Source organism: Ranitomeya imitator, chromosome 9 (genome assembly GCF_032444005.1).
Source record: "Ranitomeya imitator isolate aRanImi1 chromosome 9, aRanImi1.pri, whole genome shotgun sequence".
Classification (NCBI taxonomy): Eukaryota; Metazoa; Chordata; class Amphibia; order Anura; family Dendrobatidae; genus Ranitomeya; species Ranitomeya imitator.
Window position 1 is genome coordinate 40,686,551 of NC_091290.1, and position 24,200 is coordinate 40,710,750.

General features: G+C 43.5%; 1 protein-coding gene across 4 annotated transcripts; it reads right to left on the bottom strand.

Annotated features, from left to right (window-relative positions):
* Positions 1 to 285: 285 nt before the first annotated feature.
* On the bottom strand, positions 286 to 22,586 carry LOC138649826 (microtubule-associated serine/threonine-protein kinase 3-like). Of its 4 annotated transcripts, XM_069740535.1 has the most exons (16): positions 22,485 to 22,586; positions 19,965 to 20,067; positions 19,387 to 19,454; positions 10,433 to 10,522; positions 9,136 to 9,344; positions 7,345 to 7,483; positions 7,127 to 7,259; positions 6,774 to 6,939; positions 6,559 to 6,657; positions 6,218 to 6,340; positions 5,972 to 6,072; positions 5,785 to 5,873; positions 5,313 to 5,386; positions 1,970 to 2,062; positions 814 to 903; positions 286 to 573 (listed from the first exon to the last, which is right to left on the bottom strand). In XM_069740535.1, the coding sequence occupies exons 5-15, from the start codon at positions 9,296 to 9,298 to the stop codon at positions 833 to 835; spliced, it is 1,251 nt and encodes a 416-aa protein (XP_069596636.1). In that variant the 5' UTR covers positions 9,299 to 9,344; positions 10,433 to 10,522; positions 19,387 to 19,454; positions 19,965 to 20,067; positions 22,485 to 22,586; the 3' UTR covers positions 286 to 573; positions 814 to 832. The 4 variants fall into 4 exon arrangements, 3 of the variants coding, with proteins under 3 accessions (XP_069596636.1, XP_069596634.1, XP_069596635.1); XM_069740533.1 differs by having other exon boundaries at positions 9,136 to 10,522; XM_069740534.1 differs by lacking the exons at positions 286 to 573; positions 10,433 to 10,522; positions 19,387 to 19,454; positions 19,965 to 20,067; positions 22,485 to 22,586 and having other exon boundaries at positions 761 to 903; positions 9,136 to 9,537.
* Between the last annotated feature and the right edge of the window lie 1,614 nt (positions 22,587 to 24,200).

Below are 24,200 nucleotides of genomic sequence, written 5' to 3' on the forward strand. Positions count from 1 at the left end.
TATGTATAATAAAAAAATTAATTTAATACTTGTACAAGAAGCTGGGCGAATGGCTTCGGGGGCATTACTTCAAAGGTGAAATTTATCTGGAATTTTCTCTTTTTTTTTCTTGGCGGCGTACTATCAGTAGTTAAGGTAGTTAATGTTATATAATAGGAGTTTTGTAAGGCTTTAGTGATTGACATACACCGTTTGCCATCCTTGCAGTATTTCAGACGTGATGTTGCACTGTAATTATTTGTACTTTATGCTCTGATTGTTAATGATGGACACGAATGCAAATATGTGTAGTGTTTAATTTATTCTGAAATTAATAAACGAATTTAAAAAAAAAAATAACAATAATAATAATGTCTGGGTAAAGATGTAACGTCAGAAGGCCACAGGTAGATGGTGAAGATCCTTCTATACAGGTCCAGCAGTGATGGTGGATCTGCTGGACTTCAGGGCGTTAGATGTGGAGGTTTCCAGTCTTTTAGATGGTGCTGGGGCAACAGCAACAACATGTAAATGCGCGAGCAGCCCTGGATAATCTACGTCGGCAGGATGATAAGAACCGGCGGAGGCGAGAACCTGTGAGAAGAGAAGTAAATATAATGTAAGTGACGGGACTCCATATTACATGATACTACTGTGCGGTCACTGCGCCGAACGGCAAAGGAACCTTACTATACAGAGGTCACCTTACTATACAGAGGTCAGGGGTCACTGTCAGCCATCATACATGGGACAATTCCATCACTGAGAAATATCTTCTCCACGAGTTTTCCTCATTGATTGACCACACAAAATTGAGCTGATTCTCAAACTTACGTTGTCTCTTTTCCTTTTCTTAATTTTCTGAGCTTTGTTGCGCTTTACTCAAAGGTATCGAAGATTTTCTGTCCTCGTGAACTGGAATATCTGATCAGATTGTAAAAAAAAAAACCCTCAGTAACAATGTATTCTTATAGTATCTGCTTTGTATCTATAACGTAAGTAAAGGGACGACTTATTACATGTCACTATTGTGCAGTCACTGTGGCCGAACAGCAGAGAAATCTTATGCATAAAGAGATCAGGGATCATTTATGATCGTCGCTCCTCCCCCCAACGTTTATTTAAATTAAATAAATCTTTAAAAAAAAACAAAAACAGTGTGGGGTCACCCCTATTTTTGATAGCCAGCCAATGTAAAGTAGACAGCTGAGGGCTAGTATTCTCAGGCTGGGAAAGTCCATGGATATTTGGCCCTCCCCTGACTAAAAAAAGCATCCCGCAGCCGCCCTAAAAAAAGGTGCATCCATTAGATGAAGTCTTTTAATTGTAAAAAGTACTCGCCAAACCTCTTTTACCCATTTTTACCTTTAAAAAAAAAATAATCCAAAGGGATCCACCGTAAATCGATCCCGTGTCCCACAATGATCCAGGATAAGGTTACTAATGTCAGCGCTCGTCTCAGAAGCTGGATTCACACGCTACTGTCATTCTGTTCCTGGTACGGGCACCGGCTGGTGAAAACTATCATCAGCAATACCTGCTATTGCTGCTATCAGCGAGATCAGGCAACGCTGATGACAGTAGTAATTATCAGCTGACACCTGACCGACGGTAATCTTTTCACCGCCAGTAACAGACGCACACTCGCATGTTGTCCTGTGTGACAGCGTGGGAACTAACAGCGGTCAGCAATGGCCTGGGCTCTGACTGGCGGTGACTTCAGTATAATTGCCGCCAGTCAGAGCCAGTGTTTCCCATACTGTCACACAGAGGACGGCCTCCCATTCACATGAATGGGTTTTGAACCATCCAGGTTCAGAATCACGTTTGGGTACTATTCTGGTACTAAACCAAACTTTTTTTATGAAGTGTGGCTGAAACCTAGCGACCCGAACATCCACGCGTCCGCCCATCTCTACTAACATCTAATCCATATGAATTTTTTTCATTGATTGACATCACACAACATAGAGCTGACTCTCACATTTACCTTGTATCGTTTCCCCCTTTTCTTCATTTTCTGAGTTTTGTTGTGCTCTACTCAAAGGTATCGAAGATATTCTGTCCTCGTGAACTGGAATATCTGATCAGTAACAATGTATTCATATAGTATCTGCTTTATATCTAAACGTAAGTAAAACGACGACTTATTACATGTCACTATTGTGCAGTCACTGTGGCCAAACGGCAGAGAAATCTTATTCATAAAGAGATCAGGGATCATTTATGATCGTTGTCCCCCCCCCCCCCCCCGATGTTTTTTTACATTATTTAAATAAAAAACTTCTTTTAAAAAACAGTGTGGAGTCACCCCTATTTTTGATAGGCAACCAATGTAAAGCAGACAGCTGAGGGCTAGTAGTCTCAGGCTGGGAACGTCGATGGATATTTGGCCCTCCCCTGACTAAAAAAAGCATCCCGCAGCCGCCCCCCAAAAAAGGTGCATCCATTAGATGAAAATTCTTTTAATTGTAAAAAGCACTCGCCAACCCTCTTTTACAAATTTTTTACCTTTAACCCCTTCATGACCGGGGGATTTTTCGTTTTTCCGTGTTCATTTTTCGCTCCCCTCCTTCCCAGAGCCATAACTTTTTTATTTTTCTGTCAATTTGGCCATGTGAGGGCTTATTTTTTGCGGGACGAGTTGTACTTTTGAACGACATCATTGGTTTTAGCATGTCGTGTACTAAAAAACGGGAGAAAAATTCCAAGTGCGGTGAAATTGCAAAAAAAGTGCAATCACACACTTGTTTTTTGTTTGGCTTTTTTGCTAGGTTCACTAAATGCTAAAAATGACCTGCCATTATGATTCTCCAGGTCATTACGAGTTCATAGACACCAAACATGACTAGGTTATTTTTTATCTAAGTGGTGAAAAAAAATTCCAAACTTTGCTAAAAAAAAAAAAAAAATTGCACCATTTTCCGATACTCGTAGCGTCTCCATTTTTCATGATCTGGGGTCGGTTGAGGGCTTATTTTTTGCGTACCGAGATGACGTTTTTAATGATAGCATTTCGGTGCAGATACGTTCTTTTGATCGCCCGTTATTGCATTTTAATGCAATGTCGCGGCGACCAAAAAAACGTAATTCTGGCGTTTCGAATTTTTTTCCCGCTACGCTGTTTAGCGATCAGGTTAATACTTTTTTTTAATTGATAGATCGGGCGATTCTGAGCGCGGCGATACCAAATATGCGTAGATTTGATATTTTTTTTATTGATTTATTTTGATTGGGGCGAAAGGGGGGTGATTTAAACTTTTATGTTTTTTTTATTTTTTTCACATTTTTTTAAACTTTTTTTTTTAACTTTTGCCATGCTTCAATAGCCTCCATGGGAGGCTAGAAGCAGGCACAGCACGATCGCCTCTGCTACATAGCAGCGATCTGCTGATCGCTGCTATGTAGCAGAATTGCACGTGTGCTGTGAGCGCCGACCACAGGGTGGCGCTCACAGCGACGGGCGATCAGTAACCATAGAGGTCTCTAGGACCTCTATGGTTACCATCCAGACGCATCGCCGACCCCCGATCATGTGACGGGGGTCGGCGATGACGTCATTTCCGGCCGCCCGGCCGGAAGCGGTAGTTAAATGCCGCTGTCTGCGTTTGACAGCGGCATTTAACTAGTTAATAGGTGCGGGCAGATCGCGATTCTGCCCGCACCTATAACGGGCACATGTCAGCTGTTCAAAACAGCTGACATGTCCCGGCTTTGGTGCGGGCTCACCGCGGAGCCCTGCATCAAAGCAGGGGAGCCGGCATCGGACGGTATAGTACGTCCGATGCCGGTAAGGGGTTAAAAAAAATAATCCGAAGGGATCCACTGTAAATCGAACCCACAGCGGTCAGCAATGCCCTGGGCTCTGACTGGCGGTGATTTCAGTATAATTGCCGCCAGTCAGAGCCAATGTTTCCCATACTGTCACACAGAGGACGGCATAGGAACCGCGGGATGTTTGGGCCTCCCATTCACGTGGGTACTATTCGGGTACTATTCTGGTACTAATCCAAACTTTTTTTTATAAAGTTTTTTCTTATGGATTTCGGGTTTTAGCTTGGCCAATAGGCTCAATCAAATTAATCCCAACTTTCTGTTCATACAGAACCCTGAATGGCTAACCCTAAGGCCGTGACAAAATGAAGGGTGCGGCAGCACTTCTGCTAGGAAAACGCTGAAGGTCGGGCACGGATCTCTGGCGCTCCCTTCTTTTATCCCCCTCTCCCTCTTTATTTACTAATACATACAACAATCAGAGACTGTTCACAGGGAAGGAAACCTATCCGTCCCCTGCTATGGTCCCCTGACTGGCCAGGTTTTCTAGCCAACTACCTGTAAAGCATTTGTGAGTACGTACAATGGCAAAAACAGAGAGAAAGATATTTTTCCACCATTTAACCCCTTCAGGAGGGGGAAATATAACAAATAGGGTAATGCCATGTGTTTTTTTTTCATGAAGGTTAAGGGATCACCATTACTTTTGCTGAATTGGTTCTAGTTTTTGAGATAATTGTCAAGAGTGTGTCTCGTCCTCCTGGGAGATCTGGGGTTAGAAGATCACTACTTATTGTAAATCGCAGATCTTCCATGTGTTTGTGTCCCATATTTAATTAATTTAATTTCCTTTGGTGCTGAAGAGGTTAACGACCATTTCTAGGCTGCTTTAGACTCAGGCCTCTCTACCTTCAAGAGTACCCCCGAGACACGAATAGTTGAGGTGCCAGTTCCATGGACAGTTTGAGGCCCCTTTCATTAACGAAAACCGTCACAGCGTGACAATAGTTCATCCATAACAATAATGATTTCCTAGGTAATTAAATATCCTATGCAATTATTTTCTATTTCAATTTGTAGACTTACAATGCTATAAAAGCAACTTTTCTAGGCCAGAATTTTAATTAACTATTAATTATTTAAAAAACTAGAGCCAATCTGGCAAATCCAAAGCAATATTTTTAATCAGCATGATAAACTTAATATAAAACCGTTAAGATATCGTTGGCACCAAAATCTGTTTACCAGTGCAATGTAAGTAAAGGGGCGCTTTATTACATGATACTATTGTGCACGAACAGCACAGGAATGTTATCATACAGAAGTCAGACATCATACATGCGACAATCCCATCACTGACAGATAACATCTGCTCCAGATGAATGATCTGGTAATCTGGGAAAACTGTACAAAATTAGTGAAATGTACGAGTCTATGGGCAACATAATTGGGATCCATGAAACATGGACAGCATAGGAGACCAATGACAGTAAAATCACGTGGAAATATTTGAGATGAAGTCAACATTCTCATTTGTAGTGCTGTAGCCATGTACATACCTGACGATGGGGATGAGCATGGCAAACTGGTAATATTATCATCTCTAATAGATGCAGGAACAGATTCTTTCTGCCTGTTTGGAAGAAGAAAAACGTGTAAATCACAAGTAAATGCAGTATAAAAGGGGTTGCTTCAGTAGTTTAACACCAACTATAAGGCCTATTAGGACATATGAGAGTTATAGTGGGGAAGGTTTCCTGCTTAAACCTACCTTTTATAGAGCAGAGGAAAAAACTACTACAAAGAATGGCTGGCATGTATTACTACATCTCCTGCAGTGTGGGCAGCACTAAACCTGCATAACTGGCTACAGTTATAGGATGTTACCATCAGCAGTTTCTGAAGCCTAATGACTGCTAATCATGGAGCGATAGATGCTGCAATTGATATTATGCTATTTATGTCCTATATTTGGAGTTGTACACATATATCAGCCTGGAGCTGCAAATAATGACCCTATAGTCTACTCACATTTCTAAGATGTTTGTGCAGGATGCTTGTGTAAATTCTGCAGGTGACTTGGGATCCTCATTATTGATCCTGGTAGCAGTGGTACAGAGCTAAATGTGGACAACAAGAAGATATGAAATACTTTTTTTTCTTCTTACTTTTAGATGTATTTTTTTACTATTGTTGTATTTGTTGTTCTCATACTTACCTTAGAAAGCCATTCAGAAGAAGACGTAAAATTTTCGTAGTTAAAGCTCTCATTGTCCTCCTCATCCTCTGATTCCAGATGTTTGTTTATATCAAAGTGATCTACAAGACATAGGTAATGACATATTATTAGAGGTTGTCAATATAACAGCCACCATTTATCCGTAATATTAATGGGAACCGATTGTCTCAAACTATGATAGACGAGACAAGCAGCTGCATAATCTAGATGACGTCTTCTTCTTACTGATAGAGAAGCTTGTGTCCACGTTTGATGCAACCTGAGGAACATACTCTGGCTTCTGACTTAGAAGGTTGTCAAAGTCTAAGCCAGTCAGGAATGGGTGACTCTTGATCTCAAATGTTCCTGCTGGAAAATACAAAACAAAAGTGTTGCGGATATTGTCAGAGACTGTTCCATATCTGAACTGTTTAACTTAATCAGAACTAATGACGTTTCTGAGCAAACATGAAAGAAATTTACTAAAAGTCATATTATGAAGAATTAGAAATGGATGAGCTGATAGAGAAGTGCTGATTCTCATAGACATGAGCTATATGTCCTATATGTAATAAGCAAATTGTTACCTGTCCCAAGTCTTTGTTCAGGATTTTTTATCAGCAGGTCAGTGATGAGGCACTGAGCATCAAAGGGAGGAATGGGTTCACAATCCCAACGTAGGTGTCCTGTTATATAGAAAATTACAGAAAATGAAACATCTTTATTGGACTGTAAGATAAAGCTAAAGAAATAGGTGAACAAATGTAACCACCCAAAGCAATGATTGGATTAATCCACTTACCACCGACAATATTTTCTTCAATTTCAGTTTGGACATTCCCATCAAATGGTACAGATCCCACAAGGAATTGATGTAGTATGATCCCCATTGCCCACCAGTCAACAGGTCTTCCATAGCCTTTCCTCAGGATGACCTCTGGGGCCATAAAATGTAGGGTACCGCAGACCTGGAAACCAACAGAAGAAAGAGATGAGATTGATCATTCCATTATTATGACAAGTTCTCACCATAAAAACACAATGACAGAAGATAAAATATCAGCAGAAAAGATCTCTAGAAATGAAGAATGCAGAGAAGAAACAGTGTGATGAGATTAGTAAAGAACAAGCTGCGTTTCTGTAAGTGATGCTGACCTCATGGTCCCGGAACTCTCTGCTGATCTCCTCTGCTAATTGCTTGTAGTTGTTCTTTTTTGGTATCATGACACCAAGTTTTGAAGCACCAAAATCAGTAACTTTAATGTGTCCAGTAGATGTTATCAGGAAGCTGTGGAAGAAAAGATGGTTTTAGCCTTGCAGACTGTATGATAATAAATGATAACTTCCTTTATTAAACTAGAGGGGGCACTTACTTCCCTGGCTTCAGGTCTCTGTGGACCACACCATAGCTGTGCAAGTATTCTACAGCAACAACCGCTTCTGCAAAATACAAGCGGGCCAAGGGGACAGATAAACGACCCCTGGTGTTTAATAGGGTCTGACAGTCTCCACCTGTAGAAAAAAAGAAATATGACGGGTGAGGGGTAAATAAAGCAGATCACCATGATGTATAATGGGAAGTGAGCCGAGATATTTGGCAGGAGAGAATGTATACAGATATAATGAATAGTGCACATAATATTAGACTAAAGTAGTGGTGAAATGTGGTCCATGTAACTAATAATTTAAAGTGATATCACATCTTGTCTACAGCTGAAGATACTATCTATCCATCTATCTATCCATGCATCTATCTATAGTCTATCTATTTATCTATCCATCCATCCATGCATTAATCTATCTATCGTCTATCCATCCATCGAAGCCCTTTAGTGTTCTCACCAGCAATATACTTTTTATGTCCATTTCAAAGTTTGATGTCGTCAAGCGTGCCTCCACCCAAACACAATGAGTGTGGTTCCCCCAGTGAATCCTCCTTCCTACAGTATCACCCCACATATACGCTGTCAGTATGATGCCCCCACTCAGTATGATTGCGCCCACAGTCCCTATACTCAGTATAAGGGCTTATACTTACTTGTTAGAAAAACTAAACAGTCCGTTATCTGGCCCAAAAAAATTGCATGCAAACTATGCGATTGTCATGCGAGTTCAATGCGATTTTTAATCGCACCATCCGTTTTATATCCGTATGACATCCGTATACAATGCGATTTTTTTTCTCTGCAACAATTTTTATACAATCATTTACAGGACCATTTACAGTGTTCTATGCCACAGAATGGTAAGGTATCTGTAAAAAATGGACGGAAAACGGATGGTCCGTATTCCGTCCGTTTTTTTTCTCGCACCCATTGACTTGCATTGGTTTATCGGATTGCACTCGTCCGTTTTGCTCACAAGTGAGTATGAGCCCTAATGTCCCAAACAGACTCTCACGCAATATAACGGCCCCCACATGTTTTCACTTAGTATAAAGGCCCCCACAGCTCCTCGCACATAATTTGGACCCTAACAGAATGAGGACCCCCACACAGAATAAGGGCCCCCACAGCACACCACTCAGTATGAAGACCCCACTCTGTACAGGGGCATTCACAGTCGACCAGTCAATCTGGGGGTATTAGGCTCCCATTGCCTCGCACACAGTACTATGTCCCCCACAGCCTCCCAATCAGTATTATGGCCCTACAGATGCTGACAATAAATAAAGCACTATTCCCCTGGCCCCATTGCCACGGCATGCTGCTCTGGTCAGTCCGATGTGAGTGCTGAAACTCCACACTACAGGCGCGGTGCTGTGACTACTTGGCCCCTGCGGTGTACGGAGTCTCAGACCACAGTCTCACGACCACGGGCTGAATGGTGGATCAGGGGCTTTCAGCTTCCTGATGCGCCATTCTGTTCAGCTGTATTCACATTCTGAGGATGCGGCCATGCTGAAATTATGATGACAGGAGGAGTGATGTGGCCCAATGCCATGTGATGCTGGGCCCCCTATAGCTCATGGGCCCCATAGTACCCCTGCTCACAGAACAATTAATTTCCCTGCTCACAGAACAATTAATTTCCGGGCATGGAGGTCATATATCACCTATAGTAAATGCTCGGTGGCGATGTAACCAACCACCTGGACAAATCCTAATGATAAGATAAGATGTCAGCAGACGTGGACTGACTATAATAGAATACACATGTCCTACCTTCCGCATACTCCATGACCATACAGAGGTGAGATGTAAATGGAAAGGAGCAGAGCATGGAGGCCACAAAGGGACAATCAGAGAATGTTAAGATGTTCCTTTCCAGATAAGCGCCATCCACCTCGCCTAGAATATCCAGGATCTGCTTTTTCATTTTCTTCATTGCAAAGGTCTGATGTAAGTCTTTATGGCGCACTAAGTAGACGTAGCTGGAGAAAAGCACAATCCATGGTAAATAATAAATCCTTATTAACAGTCCATCTATAGAAGTCATTACATGATCTTCTGTACTCATTTCTTGGAGTCCGTCAGTCACTGGAGATACATTTCTAGAAATTAATAATATAGCACTGCAGTCACAAGTGTGACCCCGGCCTAAGGCATAATAAATGGAGGGGATGGAAGTAGGTAAATAATAATGGAGCCCATTCTACCCACCTGTCCGAGGCTCCCACCTGTCCATCCCTGCAGTTCTCCATTCTCGGGGCCAGGCTTTGGTTGCTCCGGCGCCCCCTTCTGGTGCTGAGGCAGTGATTGGACTCACGTGGTCATGGTGGAGGGTGCAGATGTCATTGGCGTCAATATCGTGTCAATCCTCCCGTGACCGTGTGTAGCCGATTACTCTTATCAGCTCCATAATGGAACCCAAAAACCAAAGTCTGCTGAGGAGGAAGCTCTGGTGGAGGCGGCAGCATAAGAAGCGATGGGGTCTAGGACACGTGACTGTAATATATTATATTCATCCCTTTCCTTAAGGGTTTGTGCCCACATTAAGTATTTTCAGCAGAACCTTTTACACCAGATCTGCATTTCTAAGCAGGAAAAACAATGCGTCAAATAGTCACATTTTTGTTGCGTTTTTGATACATTTTTTACCTGCGTTTTTGTTGCAGATTTTCCCCCACTCATTATGTGAAATCTGCAGAAAAAATGCTGAAAGAATTGACCTGCTGCAGAGTTAAATGGAAAGATGAGCATCGTGTGCACGAGACTTCAGGAATCTCAGTCACTTTTCTGGCATCATCAAATCTCTCAGGTTTTGTAACAAATCTGAGCAGAAAAAAAACACAAAAAATGTGAGAAGTCTGCGATGTGTGCACAGGTCCTTACAGTGTGACCTGTTCTCGGTCCGTCCGCTCCACTGTATAGAAATGAGCTGAATAGTGAGGATTGGATGTGGACAGTGATGTGGACTCCGATCATTTCCCTATGATAACACTGAGTGGCAGAGCACAGAGCCAGAAGTGTTGTCATATGGAACCCTGAGCAATGTGGATTGTACCAACAGAAATCTCACCCATAAGCTCCAGTGCCGATCAGTTTGGAGGTTTCAAAGTCGCTTATATGTGGCTGGCGTTCTCGCTGGGATCAATGATTCAATCGCTCCCTATAAAAAATAGGAAATGATATTCAGATAAGTAAAAAGCTCCAGACACAAAAACGTCTTCCTCCAATATCCTGTCCCAGCTGATTCACAGTGATTGACTGTACAAGCAGAGCGCTCCGCAGACACCGAGGTCATTTAACCCCTTAAGGAACAGGGCTGTTTCCGTTTTTTGCTCCCCCTTCTTCCCAGAGCCATAACTTTAGTTTTCGGTCAATATGGCCAAGTGAGGGCTTGTTTATTTGTGGGACGAGTTTTATGTTGGAATTACACCATTGCTTTTACTATATCCTTCACTGAAAAGCCGGATAAACATTCTAAGTGTGGTGAAATTGCAAAAAATGCAATTCCGCAATTGTTTTTCTTTTTTATTTTTACCACATTCACTAAGTGCTAAAACTGACCGGCCATTATGATTCTCCAGGTCATTACAAGTTCACAGGCACCAAACATGTCTAGGTTCTTTTTTATTTAAGTGGTGAAAAAAATCCAAAGCTTTTCAAAATAAAAGAAAAAAATGGCACCATTTTCTGAGACTCGTAGCGTCTCCATTTTTCCTTATCTGGGTGAGGGATTATTTTTTGCGTGCTGAGCTGACGTTTGATACCATTTTGGGGTAGATACGATGTTTTGATCGCCCGTTATTGCATTTTATTGCAATGTTGCAGCGACCAAAAGCGTAATTCTGGCGTTATGATTTTGTGCTTGTTACACCATTTACCGATCATATTAATTCTTCTTACATTTAGATACGTCAGGCGTTTCTGAATGCAGCGATATCAAATATGTCTATTTTTTTTGTTTAATCGTTTTATTTTGAATGGGGCAAAAGGGGGATAATTTGGACTTATATTTTTATTATATATACCGTATATACTCGAGTATAAGCCGACCCGAGTATAAGCCGACCCCCCTAATTTTGCCACAAAAAACTGGGAAAACTTATTGACTCGAGTATAAGCCTAGGGTGGAAATGCAGCATTTACCGGTGAATTTCAAAAAATAAAAATAGATCATTCTTGCCCCATAGCTGTGCCATATAGAGCTCTGCATGTTCATTATTGCCCCATAGCTGTGCCCCATACAGTGCTCTGCACCGTTCATTGTTCCCTATAGCTGTGCCCCATACAGTGCTCTGCACCGTTCATTATTTCCCTATAGCTGTGCCCCATATAGTGCTCTGTACCATTCATTATTTCCCTATAGCTCTGCCATATAGTGCTCTGCACCGTTCATAGTTCCCTATATAAAGCTGTGCCATTGCCGCTGCTGCTGCAGTAAAAAAAAAAAAAAAGCCATACTCACCTCTCTTGCTTGCAGCTCCCGGCGCCTCCGTCTTCCCGGCGTCTCCATCTTCCCGGCGTCTCCATCTTCCCGGCGTCTCCATCTTCCCGGCGTCTCCATCTTCCCGGCGTCTCCATCTTCCCGGCGTCTCTGCACTGACTGATCAGGCAGAGGGCGCCGCGCACACTATATGCCTCATCGCGCCCTCTGACCTGAACAGTCAAGAGCGCAGACGCCGGGAAGATGGAGGCGCCGAGAAGATGGAGCGGCGCCCGGCGGCTGGAACGTGGACAGGTGACTATTACATACTTACCTGGTCCCGACGTCCGGCTCCCCCTGCCTGTCACAGCTGTCTTCGGTGCCGCAGCTTCTTTCTCTAATCAGCGGTCACCGGCACCGCTGATTAGAGAAATGAATAGGCGGCTCCACCCCTAGTTTTTTTTTATATATATGTAATCTAAGAGCAGCATGATGTAAGGGCTGATATCCTGATTCCAGCGATATGTGACTTACTAGGCTGGGTGTCATTTTATTATAATTAGTGTTTAATCAGCAAGAAATTATCACTATAGGTCTAATCTTGTGCCGCGTAGTCCTATTGCTCTGTGTGACCCTGCCCCACCACAGATTAGCGGATTTCTGCTTATTCACAGTGTACTGTACACAGAAAGCTGCCAGTCAATGGTGTGGGCAGGCTTATACAGGGCTCAGCATTCAGACCGCTGCTAGATCTGCAGCAGAAAAGTGTGATTTTATCACAACTATTCCACCCAGTAAAGTAGGTGACATCGCTGGAATCAGGGTCCCTGCTGTTATGATCAGGTGACCTTGGAGCAGCATGAAAACTTTCACTGGAGTAGGTGGTAACTATACTGACCGCAAATCCTGATCTTAACACTGCAACTAGAAGTAGCCGTGGGGTGTGCCTAAAAAATCCTAGACACCTCGACACAGCCGGAGGACTAAATACCCCTATAGATGGAAATAGGAAAACTACCTTGCCTCAGAGCAGAACCCCAAAGGATAGGCAGCCCCCACAAATATTGACTGTGAGTAGTAGAGGAAAAGACACACGCAGGCAGGAAACAGGATTTAGCAAAAGAGGCCACTCTAGCTAAAATAGGAAAGGATAGGACAGGATACTAAGTGGTCAGTATTAAAATCCTTCCAAAAATATCCACAGCAGAAAATACAAAAACTCCACCATCTAACTAAAGATGTGGAGCGTATATCTGCAACTCCAGAGAATCCAACAAGACTGAGAAAACACTGACACAGTCTAAGCTGGACAAGAGAAAACAAATGAATAGCACAGAATATAAGCACACAACTTGTGTGCCACAGAAAAAGAAACAGACACTTATCTTTGCTGAATTGGCAGCTAAGCAGGAGAAGCCAGACAAAGATCCAACACTTTCCAAGAAACATTGACAACTGGCAAGGACCAATGAGTCCTGCAAACCTAAATACCCCAGTCAGAATTGCAATCAGTAGATACACCTGTCCAAGACTGCAGCCCAGGGACAACTGCATTACCACCTACAACCACCGGAGGGAGCCCAAAAGCAGAATTCACAACACCCTGCCCCTACATCATGCTGCTCTCAGACAGTAACCTGGTGCCAGATTCGGTTTAGTGTAAGTGCTATTATCTAACATGCTAGGATCATCTACATTTAGAATAGAGAAGTCCCCTGGTTATATGGGACTAATACTGGACGCGTCATTCACACCCCTGTTATGAAAGGCAATTCAGTACTACAATGGACATAGCGGTCAGAGCACATACAGTGATCTGACAATAACCCAAAATCATAGAACGAGCTCTGAGACGTGGGAACTCTGCAGACCGCAATCCCTAATCCTCTCCAAACACCACTAGAGGCAGCCGTGGATTGCGCCTAACTCTGCCTATGCAACTCGGCACAGCCTGAGAAACTAACTAGCCTGAAGATAGAAAATAAGCCTACCTTGCCTCAGAGAAATATCCCAAAGGAAAAGGCAGCCCCCCACATATAATGACTGTGAGTTAAGATGAAAAGACAAACGTAGAGATGAAATAGATTCAGCAAAGTGAGGCCCGACTTTCTTAACAGATCGAGGATAGAAAAGGTAACTTTGCGGTCTACACAAAACCCTAAAGAAAACCACGCAAAGGGGCAAAAAGACCCTCCGTACCGAACTAACGGCATGGAGGTACACCCTTTGCGTCCCAGAGCTTCCAGCAACAAATTAGACAAGCTGGACAGAAAAAATAGCAAACAAATAGCAAAGAAGAACTTAGCTATGCAGAGCAGCAGGCCACAGGAATGATCCAGGGAAAAGCAAGTCCAACACTGGAACATAGACAGGAAGCCAGGATCAAAGCATTAGGTGGAGTTAAGTAGAGAAGCACCTAACGACCTCACCAGATCACCTGAGGGAGGAAACTCAGAAGCCGCAGTACCACTTCCCTCCACCAACAGAAGCTCACAGAGAGAATCAGCCGAAGTACCACTTGTGACCACAGGAGGGAGCTCTGCCACAGAATTCACAACAGTACCCCCCCTTGAGGAGGGGTCACCGAACCCTCACCAGAGCCCCCAAGCCGACCAGGATGAGCCACATGAAAGGCACGAACAAGATCGGGAGCATGGACATCAGAGGCAAAAACCCAGGAATTATCTTCCTGAGCATAACCCTTCCATTTAACCAGATACTGGAGTTTCCGTCTAGAAACACGAGAATCCAAAATCTTCTCCACAATATACTCCAATTCCCCCTCCACCAAAACCGGGGCAGGAGGATCAACAGATGGAACCATAGGTGCCACGTATCTCCGCAACAATGACCTATGGAATACGTTATGTATGGAAAAAGAATCTGGAAGGGTCAGACGAAAAGACACAGGATTAAGAACCTCAGAAATCCTATACGGACCAATGAAACGAGGTTTAAACTTAGGAGAGGAAACCTTCATAGGAATATGACGAGAAGATAACCAAACCAGATCCCCAACACGAAGTCGGGGACCCACACGGCGTCTGCGATTAGCGAAACGTTGAGCCTTCTCCTGGGACAAGGTCAAATTGTCCACTACATGAGTCCAAATCTGCTGCAACCTGTCCACCACAGTATCCACACCAGGACAGTCCGAAGACTCAACCTGTCCTGAAGAGAAACGAGGATGGAACCCAGAATTGCAGAAAAATGGCGAAACCAAGGTAGCCGAGCTGGCCCGATTATTAAGGGCGAACTCAGCCAAAGGCAAAAAGGACACCCAGTCATCCTGATCGGCAGAAACAAAGCATCTCAGATATGTTTCCAAGGTCTGATTGGTTCGTTCGGTCTGGCCATTAGTCTGAGGATGGAAAGCCGAGGAAAAAGACAAGTCAATGCCCATCCTACCACAAAAGGCTCGCCAAAACCTTGAAACAAACTGGGAACCTCTGTCAGAAACGATATTCTCTGGAATGCCATGTAAACGAACCACATGCTGGAAGAACAATGGCACCAAATCAGAGGAGGAAGGCAATTTAGACAAGGGTACCAGATGGACCATCTTAGAAAAGCGATCACAGACCACCCAAATGACTGACATCTTTTGAGAAACGGGAAGATCAGAAATAAAATCCATAGAGATATGTGTCCAAGGCCTCTTCGGGACCGGCAAGGGCAAAAGCAACCCACTGGCACGAGAACAGCAGGGCTTAGCCCGAGCACAAATCCCACAGGACTGCACAAAAACACGCACATCCCGCGACAGAGACGGCCACCAAAAGGATCTAGCCACCAACTCTCTGGTACCAAAGATTCCAGGATGACCAGCCAACACTGAACAATGAACCTCAGAGATAACTTTATTGGTCCACCTATCAGGGACAAACAGTCTCTCCGCTGGACAACGATCAGGTTTATTAGCCTGAAATTTTTGCAGCACCCGCCGCAAATCAGGGGAGATGGCAGACACAATAACTCCTTCCTTGAGGATACCCGCCGGCTCAGACAAACCCGGAGAGTCGGGCACAAAACTCCTAGACAGAGCATCCGCCTTCACATTTTTAGAGCCCGGAAGGTACGAAATCACAAAGTCAAAACGGGCAAAAAACAGCGACCAACGAGCCTGTCTAGGATTCAACCGCTTAGCAGACTCAAGATAAGTCAAGTTCTTATGATCAGTCAATACCACCACGCGATGCTTAGCTCCTTCAAGCCAATGACGCCACTCCTCGAATGCCCACTTCATGGCCAGCAACTCTCGGTTGCCCACATCATAATTTCGCTCAGCAGGCGAAAACTTCCTGGAGAAAAAAGCGCATGGTTTCATCACTGAGCAATCAGAACCTCTCTGCGACAAAACAGCGACTGCTCCAATCTCAGAAGCATCAACCTCGACCTGGAACGGAAGAGAAACATCTGGTTGACACAACACAGGGGCAGAAGAAAAACGACGCTTCAAGTCTTGAAAAGCTTCCACAGCAGCAGAAGACCAATTGACCAAATCAGCACCCTTCTTGGTCAAATCGGTCAATGGTTTGGCAATACTAGAAAAATTGCAGATGAAGCGACAATAAAAATTAGCAAAGCCCAGGAACTTTTGCAGACTTTTCAGAGATGTCGGCTGAGTCCAATCATGGATGGCTTGGACCTTAACAGGATCCATCTCGATAGTAGAAGGGGAAAAGATGAACCCCAAAAATGAAACCTTCTGCACACCAAAGAGACACTTTGATCCCTTCACAAAAAAAGAATTAGCACGCAGGACCTGAAAAACTGTTCTGATCTGCTTCACATGAGACTCCCAATCATCCGAGAAGATCAAAATGTCATCCAAGTACACAATCAGGAATTTATCCAGGTACTCTCGGAAGATGTCATGCTTAAAGGACTGAAACACTGATGGAGCATTGGCAAGTCCGAATGGCATCACTAGATACTCAAAATGACCCTCGGGCATATTAAATGCAGTTTTCCATTTATCTCCTCGCCTGATTCGCACCAGATTATACGCACCACGAAGATCTATCTTTGTGAACCAACTAGCCCCCTTAATCCGAGCAAACAAATCAGATAACAATGGCAAGGGGTACTGAAATTTAACCGTGATCTTATTTAGAAGGCGGTAATCTATACAAGGTCTCAGCGAACCATCCTTCTTGGCTACAAAAAAGAATCCTGCTCCTAATGGTGACAATGACGGGCGAATATGCCCCTTCTCCAGGGATTCCTTCACATAACTGCGCATAGCGGCGTGCTCAGGCACGGATAAATTAAACAGTCGACCTTTTGGGAATTTACTACCAGGAATCAAATTGATAGCACAATCACAATCCCTATGCGGAGGTAGGGCATCGGACTTGGGCTCATCAAATACATCCCGGTAATCAGACAAGAACTCTGGAACCTCAGAAGGGGTGGATGACGAAATTGACAGAAATGGAACATCACCATGTACCCCCTGACAACCCCAGCTGGACACCGACATGGATTTCCAATCTAATACTGGATTATGGGCTTGTAGCCATGGCAACCCCAACACGACCACATCATGCAGATTATGCAACACCAGAAAGCGAATAACCTCCTGATGTGCAGGAGCCATGCACATGGTCAGCTGGGTCCAGTATTGAGGCTTATTCTTGGCCAAAGGCGTGGCATCAATTCCTCTCAATGGAATAGGACACTGCAAGGGCTCTAAGAGAAACCCACAACGCTTAGCATACTCCAAGTCCATCAAATTCATGGCAGCGCCTGAATCCACAAATGCCATGACAGAATACGATGACAAAGAGCAGATCAAGGTAACGGAGAGAAGAAATTTTGACTGTACCGTACCAATGGTGGCAGACATAGCGAACCGCTTAGTGCGCTTAGGACAATCAGAGATAGCATGAGTGGAATCACCACAGTAGAAACACAGCCCATTCAGACGTCTGTGTTCTTGCCGTTTAACTCTGGTCAAAGTCCTATCGCACTGCATAGGCTCAGGTTTAAGCTCAGGTAATACCGCCAAATGGTGCACAGATTTACGCTCACGCAAGCGTCGACCGATCTGAATGGCCAAAGACATAGACTCATTCAAACCAGCAGGCATAGGAAATCCCACCATGACATCCTTAAGGGCTTCAGAGAGACCCTTTCTGAACATAGCTGCCAGCGCAGATTCATTCCACTGAGTGAGCACGGACCACTTTCTAAATTTCTGACAATATACCTCTATCTCATCCTGACCCTGACAAAGAGCCAGCAAATTTTTCTCTGCCTGATCCACTGAATTAGGTTCATCGTACAGCAATCCGAGCGCCAGGAAAAACGCATCGATATTACTCAATGCAGGATCTGCTGGCGCAAGAGAAAATGCCCAGTCCTGAGGGTCGCCGCGCAAAAAAGAAATAACAATCAAAACCTGTTGAACTGGATCACCAGAGGAGCGAGGTTTCAAGGCCAGAAATAATTTACAATTATTTTTGAAACTCGGAAACTTAGTTCTATCTCCAAAAAACAAATCAGGAATAGGAATTCTTGGTTCCAACATAGCTTTCTGATCAATAGTGTCTTGAATCTTTTGTACTCTTGCCGAGAGCTGATCCACAAATGAAGACAGACTTCTAATGTCCATCGCTACACCTGTGTACTGAACCACCCAAATGTCTAGGGGAAAAAAAGGCAAAACACAGTGCAAAGAAAAAAAAAATGGTCTCAGAACTTCTTTTTTCCCTCTATTGAGAATCATTAGTACTTTTGGCTTCCTGTACTGTTATGAAAGGCAATTCAGTACTACAATGGACATATCGGTCAGAGCACATACAGTGATCTGACAATAACCCAAAATCATAGAACGAGCTCTGAGACGTGGGAACTCTGCAGACCGCAATCCCTAATCCTCTCCAAACAACACTAGAGGCAGCCGTGGATTGCGCCTAACTCTGCCTATGCAACTCGGCACAGCCTGAGAAACTAACTAGCCTGAAGATAGAAAATAAGCCTACCTTGCCTCAGAGAAATATCCCAAAGGAAAAGGCAGCCCCCCACATATAATGACTGTGAGTTAAGATGAAAAGACAAACGTAGAGATGAAATAGATTCAGCAAAGTGAGGCCCGACTTTCTTAACAGATCGAGGATAGAAAAGGTAACTTTGCGGTCTACACAAAACCCTAAAGAAAACCACGCAAAGGGGCAAAAAGACCCTCCGTACCGAACTAACGGCACGGAGGTACACCCTTTGCGTCCCAGAGCTTCCAGCAACAAATTAGACAAGCTGGACAGAAAAAATAGCAAACAAATAGCAAAGAAGAACTTAGCTATGCAGAGCAGCAGGCCACAGGAATGATCCAGGGAAAAGCAAGTCCAACACTGGAACATAGACAGGAAGCCAGGATCAAAGCATTAGGTGGAGTTAAGTAGAGAAGCACCTAACAACCTCACCAGATCACCTGAGGGAGGAAACTCAGAAGCCGCAGTACCACTTCCCTCCACCAACAGAAGCTCACAGAGAGAATCAGCCGAAGTACCACTTGTGACCACAGGAGGGAGCTCTGCCACAGAATTCACAACACACCCCATGATCTGGTGATATACAGACACCCCCTCTAGGATACTTACAGTGGCAGGTTCTTGGATCTCCGGGATCTCATAGATCCCACTGTCAGGAATCGCCAGCACAGTTGGATCTAAAACAGCGATAAAACGATGAAGAAATAAAATGTATTAGACAACATCAATCCTACATACACAATACAGCAATCTACAGGAGAAATAACGGCTGTCTGTACATGGGGATATCACTAATTATATGGGGGGTGTAAATATGAGGAGCACATTGCCCTCACTGTACATGTGAGTGATGGGAAGAGAGAGCTCAAGCTGAGCAGCAATATGCAGATTAGCTTGGAAGTGCACGAGGGCGGGTCACTGCACCCAGACGTTTTCTACCACGCCCCCAGTGCACTTCCATCCAGGTTGGTGTTTGGCTTCTACGTTAGATTCTCCTGACTGAGATATTGGATTTCTACAAACACAATGGCTCCTGTCATTAGAGGGTAATGGGCTGTCCAGTCAGAGCAGCACTTCCCATGTACCATGTGCTGGCAGGTTCCCTGTACACAGAGTAGAGTAAATCCGCCATTGTCCCCTCTATAATATCTGGAGATCCCTTCTAGAAGGTCGGATGATCGGCTTACCTGTGATCAGATCGCTGCTCAGTTCCCGCTGACTCGTATTCGGGTCAGGGATCATTTCCGGGTGTAGATTTTGCCCATCTTCGGTGTCGCCTTCTGCTGTTTCCTAATAGTTAGCATATATAGATTTAATATGTGGAAGATTTCACTAAATCACCAAATCCATAAATCAGGGAGCACTAAACCTGCATTTACAGATGCAGCAGTTGTAACTGTGCAGATAATGCGCCATGTTTTCTCATCCTCTCATTTAGGTGGATTAAGAGAAATTAAGATTGAAAAATCAAATGTTCAGTGTAAACTTCTCTGCACCGTGACCCCAGAGCCGTGTTAGCTGCGCTCATTATATCCTGCAGGGTCGTAACTACCACAGTCGCTGCTGCTACCGGGCCCGGCAGGTCAGTGGCTCGGCAGGTCAGAGGCACCCGACTCCCGCCGCCGCATTCAACTATGCCGCCTCTATGATGCAGATACAGTAAAAAGCAACAGGGCCGGTGTTAGGGGCCATTCTGGGGGGGATGGGGGAGATGCCGGCTGTGCTATATACTACGCGAGCTGTGCTACATACTATGCGGGCTGTGCTATATACTACGCGTGCTGCGCTATATACTACGCGGGCTGTGCTATATACTACGCGTGCTGTCCTATATACTAAGCGTGCTGTGCTATATACTAAGCGTGCTGTGCTATATACTACGCGAGCTGTGCTATTTACTACGCGCGCTGTGCTATTTACTACGCGGGCTGTGTTATATACTACGCGTGCTGTGCTATATACTAAGCATGCTGTGCTATACGGGCTGTGCTATATACTACACAGGCTGTGCTATATACTACTCGGGCTGGGCTATATACTGTGTGGGCTGTGCTATATACTGTGCGGGCTGTGCTATATACTACGCGGCCTGTGCTTTATACTGTGCGGGCTGTGCTATATGCTACTCGGGCTGTGCTATATGCTATGCGGGCTGTGCTATATACTATGTGGGGTGGGCTATATACTACACGGGGTGGGCTATATACTACGCGGGATGGGCTATATACTATGCGGGGTGTGCTATATACTACGTGGGGTGGGCTATATACTACACGGGGTGGGCTATATACTATGCCGCTGGCTGGGCTATATACTGTGCGGGCAGGGCTATATACTACGCGGGCAGTGCTATCTACTATGCAGGCTGTGCAATATAATAGGGGTATATTATACTGTATGGGAGAGGCTGTGTTATATACTATGGGGGGTTTATTATATTCTATGGGGGAGGCTGTGTTATATCCTCTGTGGCTGTGTTATATAATATGGGGGTACATTATGCATTAAATTCTATTATATACTATGGGGGGCTATATTATATACTATGGGGAGGTGGGCTGTATTATATTCTATGTGGGCTACATTAAATACTATGGGGAGGTGGGCTCTATTATATTCTATAGGGGGCTACATTATATTTTATGGGGGCTGTATTAAATTTTATGAGGGAGGATTCCATCATACTCTATGATGGGGCTAAATTATATTCTTTGGGGAGGTAGGCTGTATTACATTCTATTCGGGGCTACATTATATTCTATGCGGGGGCTGTATTTTATTTATATTCTATGCGGGGTGATTGCATCATACTCTGAGTGGGCTACATTATAATATATGAGGAGGCTGCAATATATTCTATGGGGGGGTTACATTATACTCTGAGGGGTGGCTGCATTATACTGTACTGAGTACTATGGGGAATACATTATACTATATGAAGAACTATGGGGTGCATTATACTATAGGAAGTGATTTGAATGACATGGATGATGATGGTGTGCATTATACTATATGGAGCACTATGAGGAGTGTATAATACTATATGGAGGACTGAGGAGTGTATTATACTATATGGAGGACTATGAGGGGTGCATTATACTATATGGAGCACTATGAGAAGTATATTATACCATATGGAGGACTCAGCAGTGTATTTTAATATATGGAGGATGGAGCATATATTATACTATATGGAGGACTGAGGAGTGTATTATACTATATGGAGGACTGAGCAGTGTATTATACTATATGGAGCACTATGAGGAATGTATTCTATATGGAGCACTAAGGAGTGTATTTTAATATATATAGGACTATGAGGAGTGTATTATACTATATGGAGGACTTAGGAGTGTATAATACTATATGAAGGACTATGGGGAGTGTATTATACTATATGGAGGACTATGGGGAGTGTATTATACTAAATGGATGACTATGAACTGTGCAGTATATTATATAGAGGACTATGGGGGTGCATTATATTATAAGGAGGACTATGGGGGTGCATTATACTTCTTATATGGATCCCCATGATTTCTATGTAAGCCCCTAATGAGTATAATGGTTCATTTTCTTTTATACTTTACAAAGCAGCAGCAGTACGGTGGACATATATACCAGGATGGCCCCATCTATATCTGACTGGTGATCTGGAGAAGACCAGAAAACAAGGAGGTGTGATAGAGAAGAAGACAGCTCCTTACCTGGCGTTCCGTTGAGCGGGCCGGACCTTCCAGTACAGACAGGACTTTTTGGGCGAGTTCCTTAATAGAAGACAAATCGCCATTTTGAAATCTTGTTTCAGCCTATAAAAAAGAAAAGAAATAAAAAGTAAAATCCTGAGGTGAGAGAGGTCACAATGAAGGCGGCCATTTTATGTGACATTTGCTCCTCTGTCTGCAGATACAATGACGCCATATCTGGGGATTAGTGGTGTTTTATATTGGAGGAAAGAAGAAACTTCTATCCCGCCATTATTATCTATTATTATGGAGAATATTTGTGCGGAGCGTCCGGAACTTACCTGCTGTAGTAATGTCCTGATGTTCTGAGGTAAATCTCTCAGATATTCTGAGGTGAGATGACCTCGGTGGTATTTGGTCAGGCAGTCCTTTACTAGCCGCACCACCAGCCGGTGAGTGAAGCTGAGGACGCCATCGGGTGGTAGAAGCTCAAAGTCAGGGAAATTGTTGATAATAATCCCCCATAGTGCGTCTACCTGAAGTTTATCAAGAAGATAATCAGCCATAGCGAGTAAGTGCAAGTGCGCACAGTTCACCAGCTATAGAGTCAAACAATAGCAAGTAAGTGCAAGTGCGCACAATTCACCAGCTATAGAGTCAAACAATGACACCCGTGACACTGTGCGAGTTCTATAAGTAGAGTCTGTGTTCCATGATGTCATAATAGCCGGCATCACGAGTGATGTCATAATAGCGTCATGAGTGATGTCATCGTGAAATCTTGCAATAGAATCTTCATGGGCGGCTCTGTTCAAATAGATGCTGCCTAGTAATTCTGAAAGTGGAAAACCATAGAATGAATTATGTCTCCATGTTATTATGGACATTCTATTTTATTTCCAGCTTGAACACAACCAGGATAAGGGTATGTTCACATGATGCATTTTTGCAGCATTTTATTCTACCCCTAAAACCAGAGTGGTAGCAGGAAAAACGCTACGTACAATACTTGTGTTTTTGCAGCATTTTGTTTTTTCTTTCATTCAGTTGAATGGGTGAAAAACGCTGGAAAACTGAAAGAATTGACAAACTTCAAATAAAAAACGGAATAAAAAAATGCAACGTGTGATTGAGAGTTTAGAAATCTCATTCTCTAAGCTGGTACTGTAAAATGCAAGTTTTTTTTTCCACAAAAGGAAATAAGTCGAAAAAACCCCAGGGTTAGGCATATTTTCGTGTTATAAGCTGGAACTCACAGGCTGTGTCAGTGAGACACTGACAGACTCATGCACTAGAGTACACAAGTACTACAGTGTATGAGAGCGGCAATCAGAGTAAAAATTATACATGTCCCACAGTGAGACGAAGTACAAAAGTGAAAAAAAGTAAAATAAAACATGTAAAAAAGCACAAAAAAGCGCACGCAAATCACGGAAAGCCATTTCACCACTGAAAACGCAGCATTTATAATAATAACTAATCAAGAAATTTACACACAATTGGTTTTGCCACATCCGGAACGACCCACTCTATAAAACTGGCATGTTATTTATTCCATTTGTCGAACAACGTAAAAAAATAAATAAAACACTTGCCAAGAATGTAGCTTTTTCATCAGTGAGTCACAAAAAAGTGATTGAAAACTGATGAAAAACTCATATATAAAAAAAATAGGATAAATGAAAACACCAAACCGTCCCGCAATAAAAAATCTATAATACATCTAATTCGTCAAAA

What these genes read in the sequence shown, in the direction of transcription:
- LOC138649826 (XM_069740533.1), bottom strand. Translation starts at nt 9,430, where the DNA reads ATGAGTACAGAAGATCATGTAATGACTTCTATAGATGGACTGTTAATA. An exon ending in TGAACAAAGACTTGGGACAG is followed by an intron (nt 6,341 to 6,558) that starts GTAACAATTTGC and finishes TGTATTTTCCAG; the next exon opens with CAGGAACATTTGAGATCAAG. An exon ending in ATGCTCATCCCCATCGTCAG is followed by an intron (nt 2,063 to 5,312) that starts GTATGTACATGG and finishes GTTACTGATCAG; the next exon opens with ATATTCCAGTTCACGAGGAC.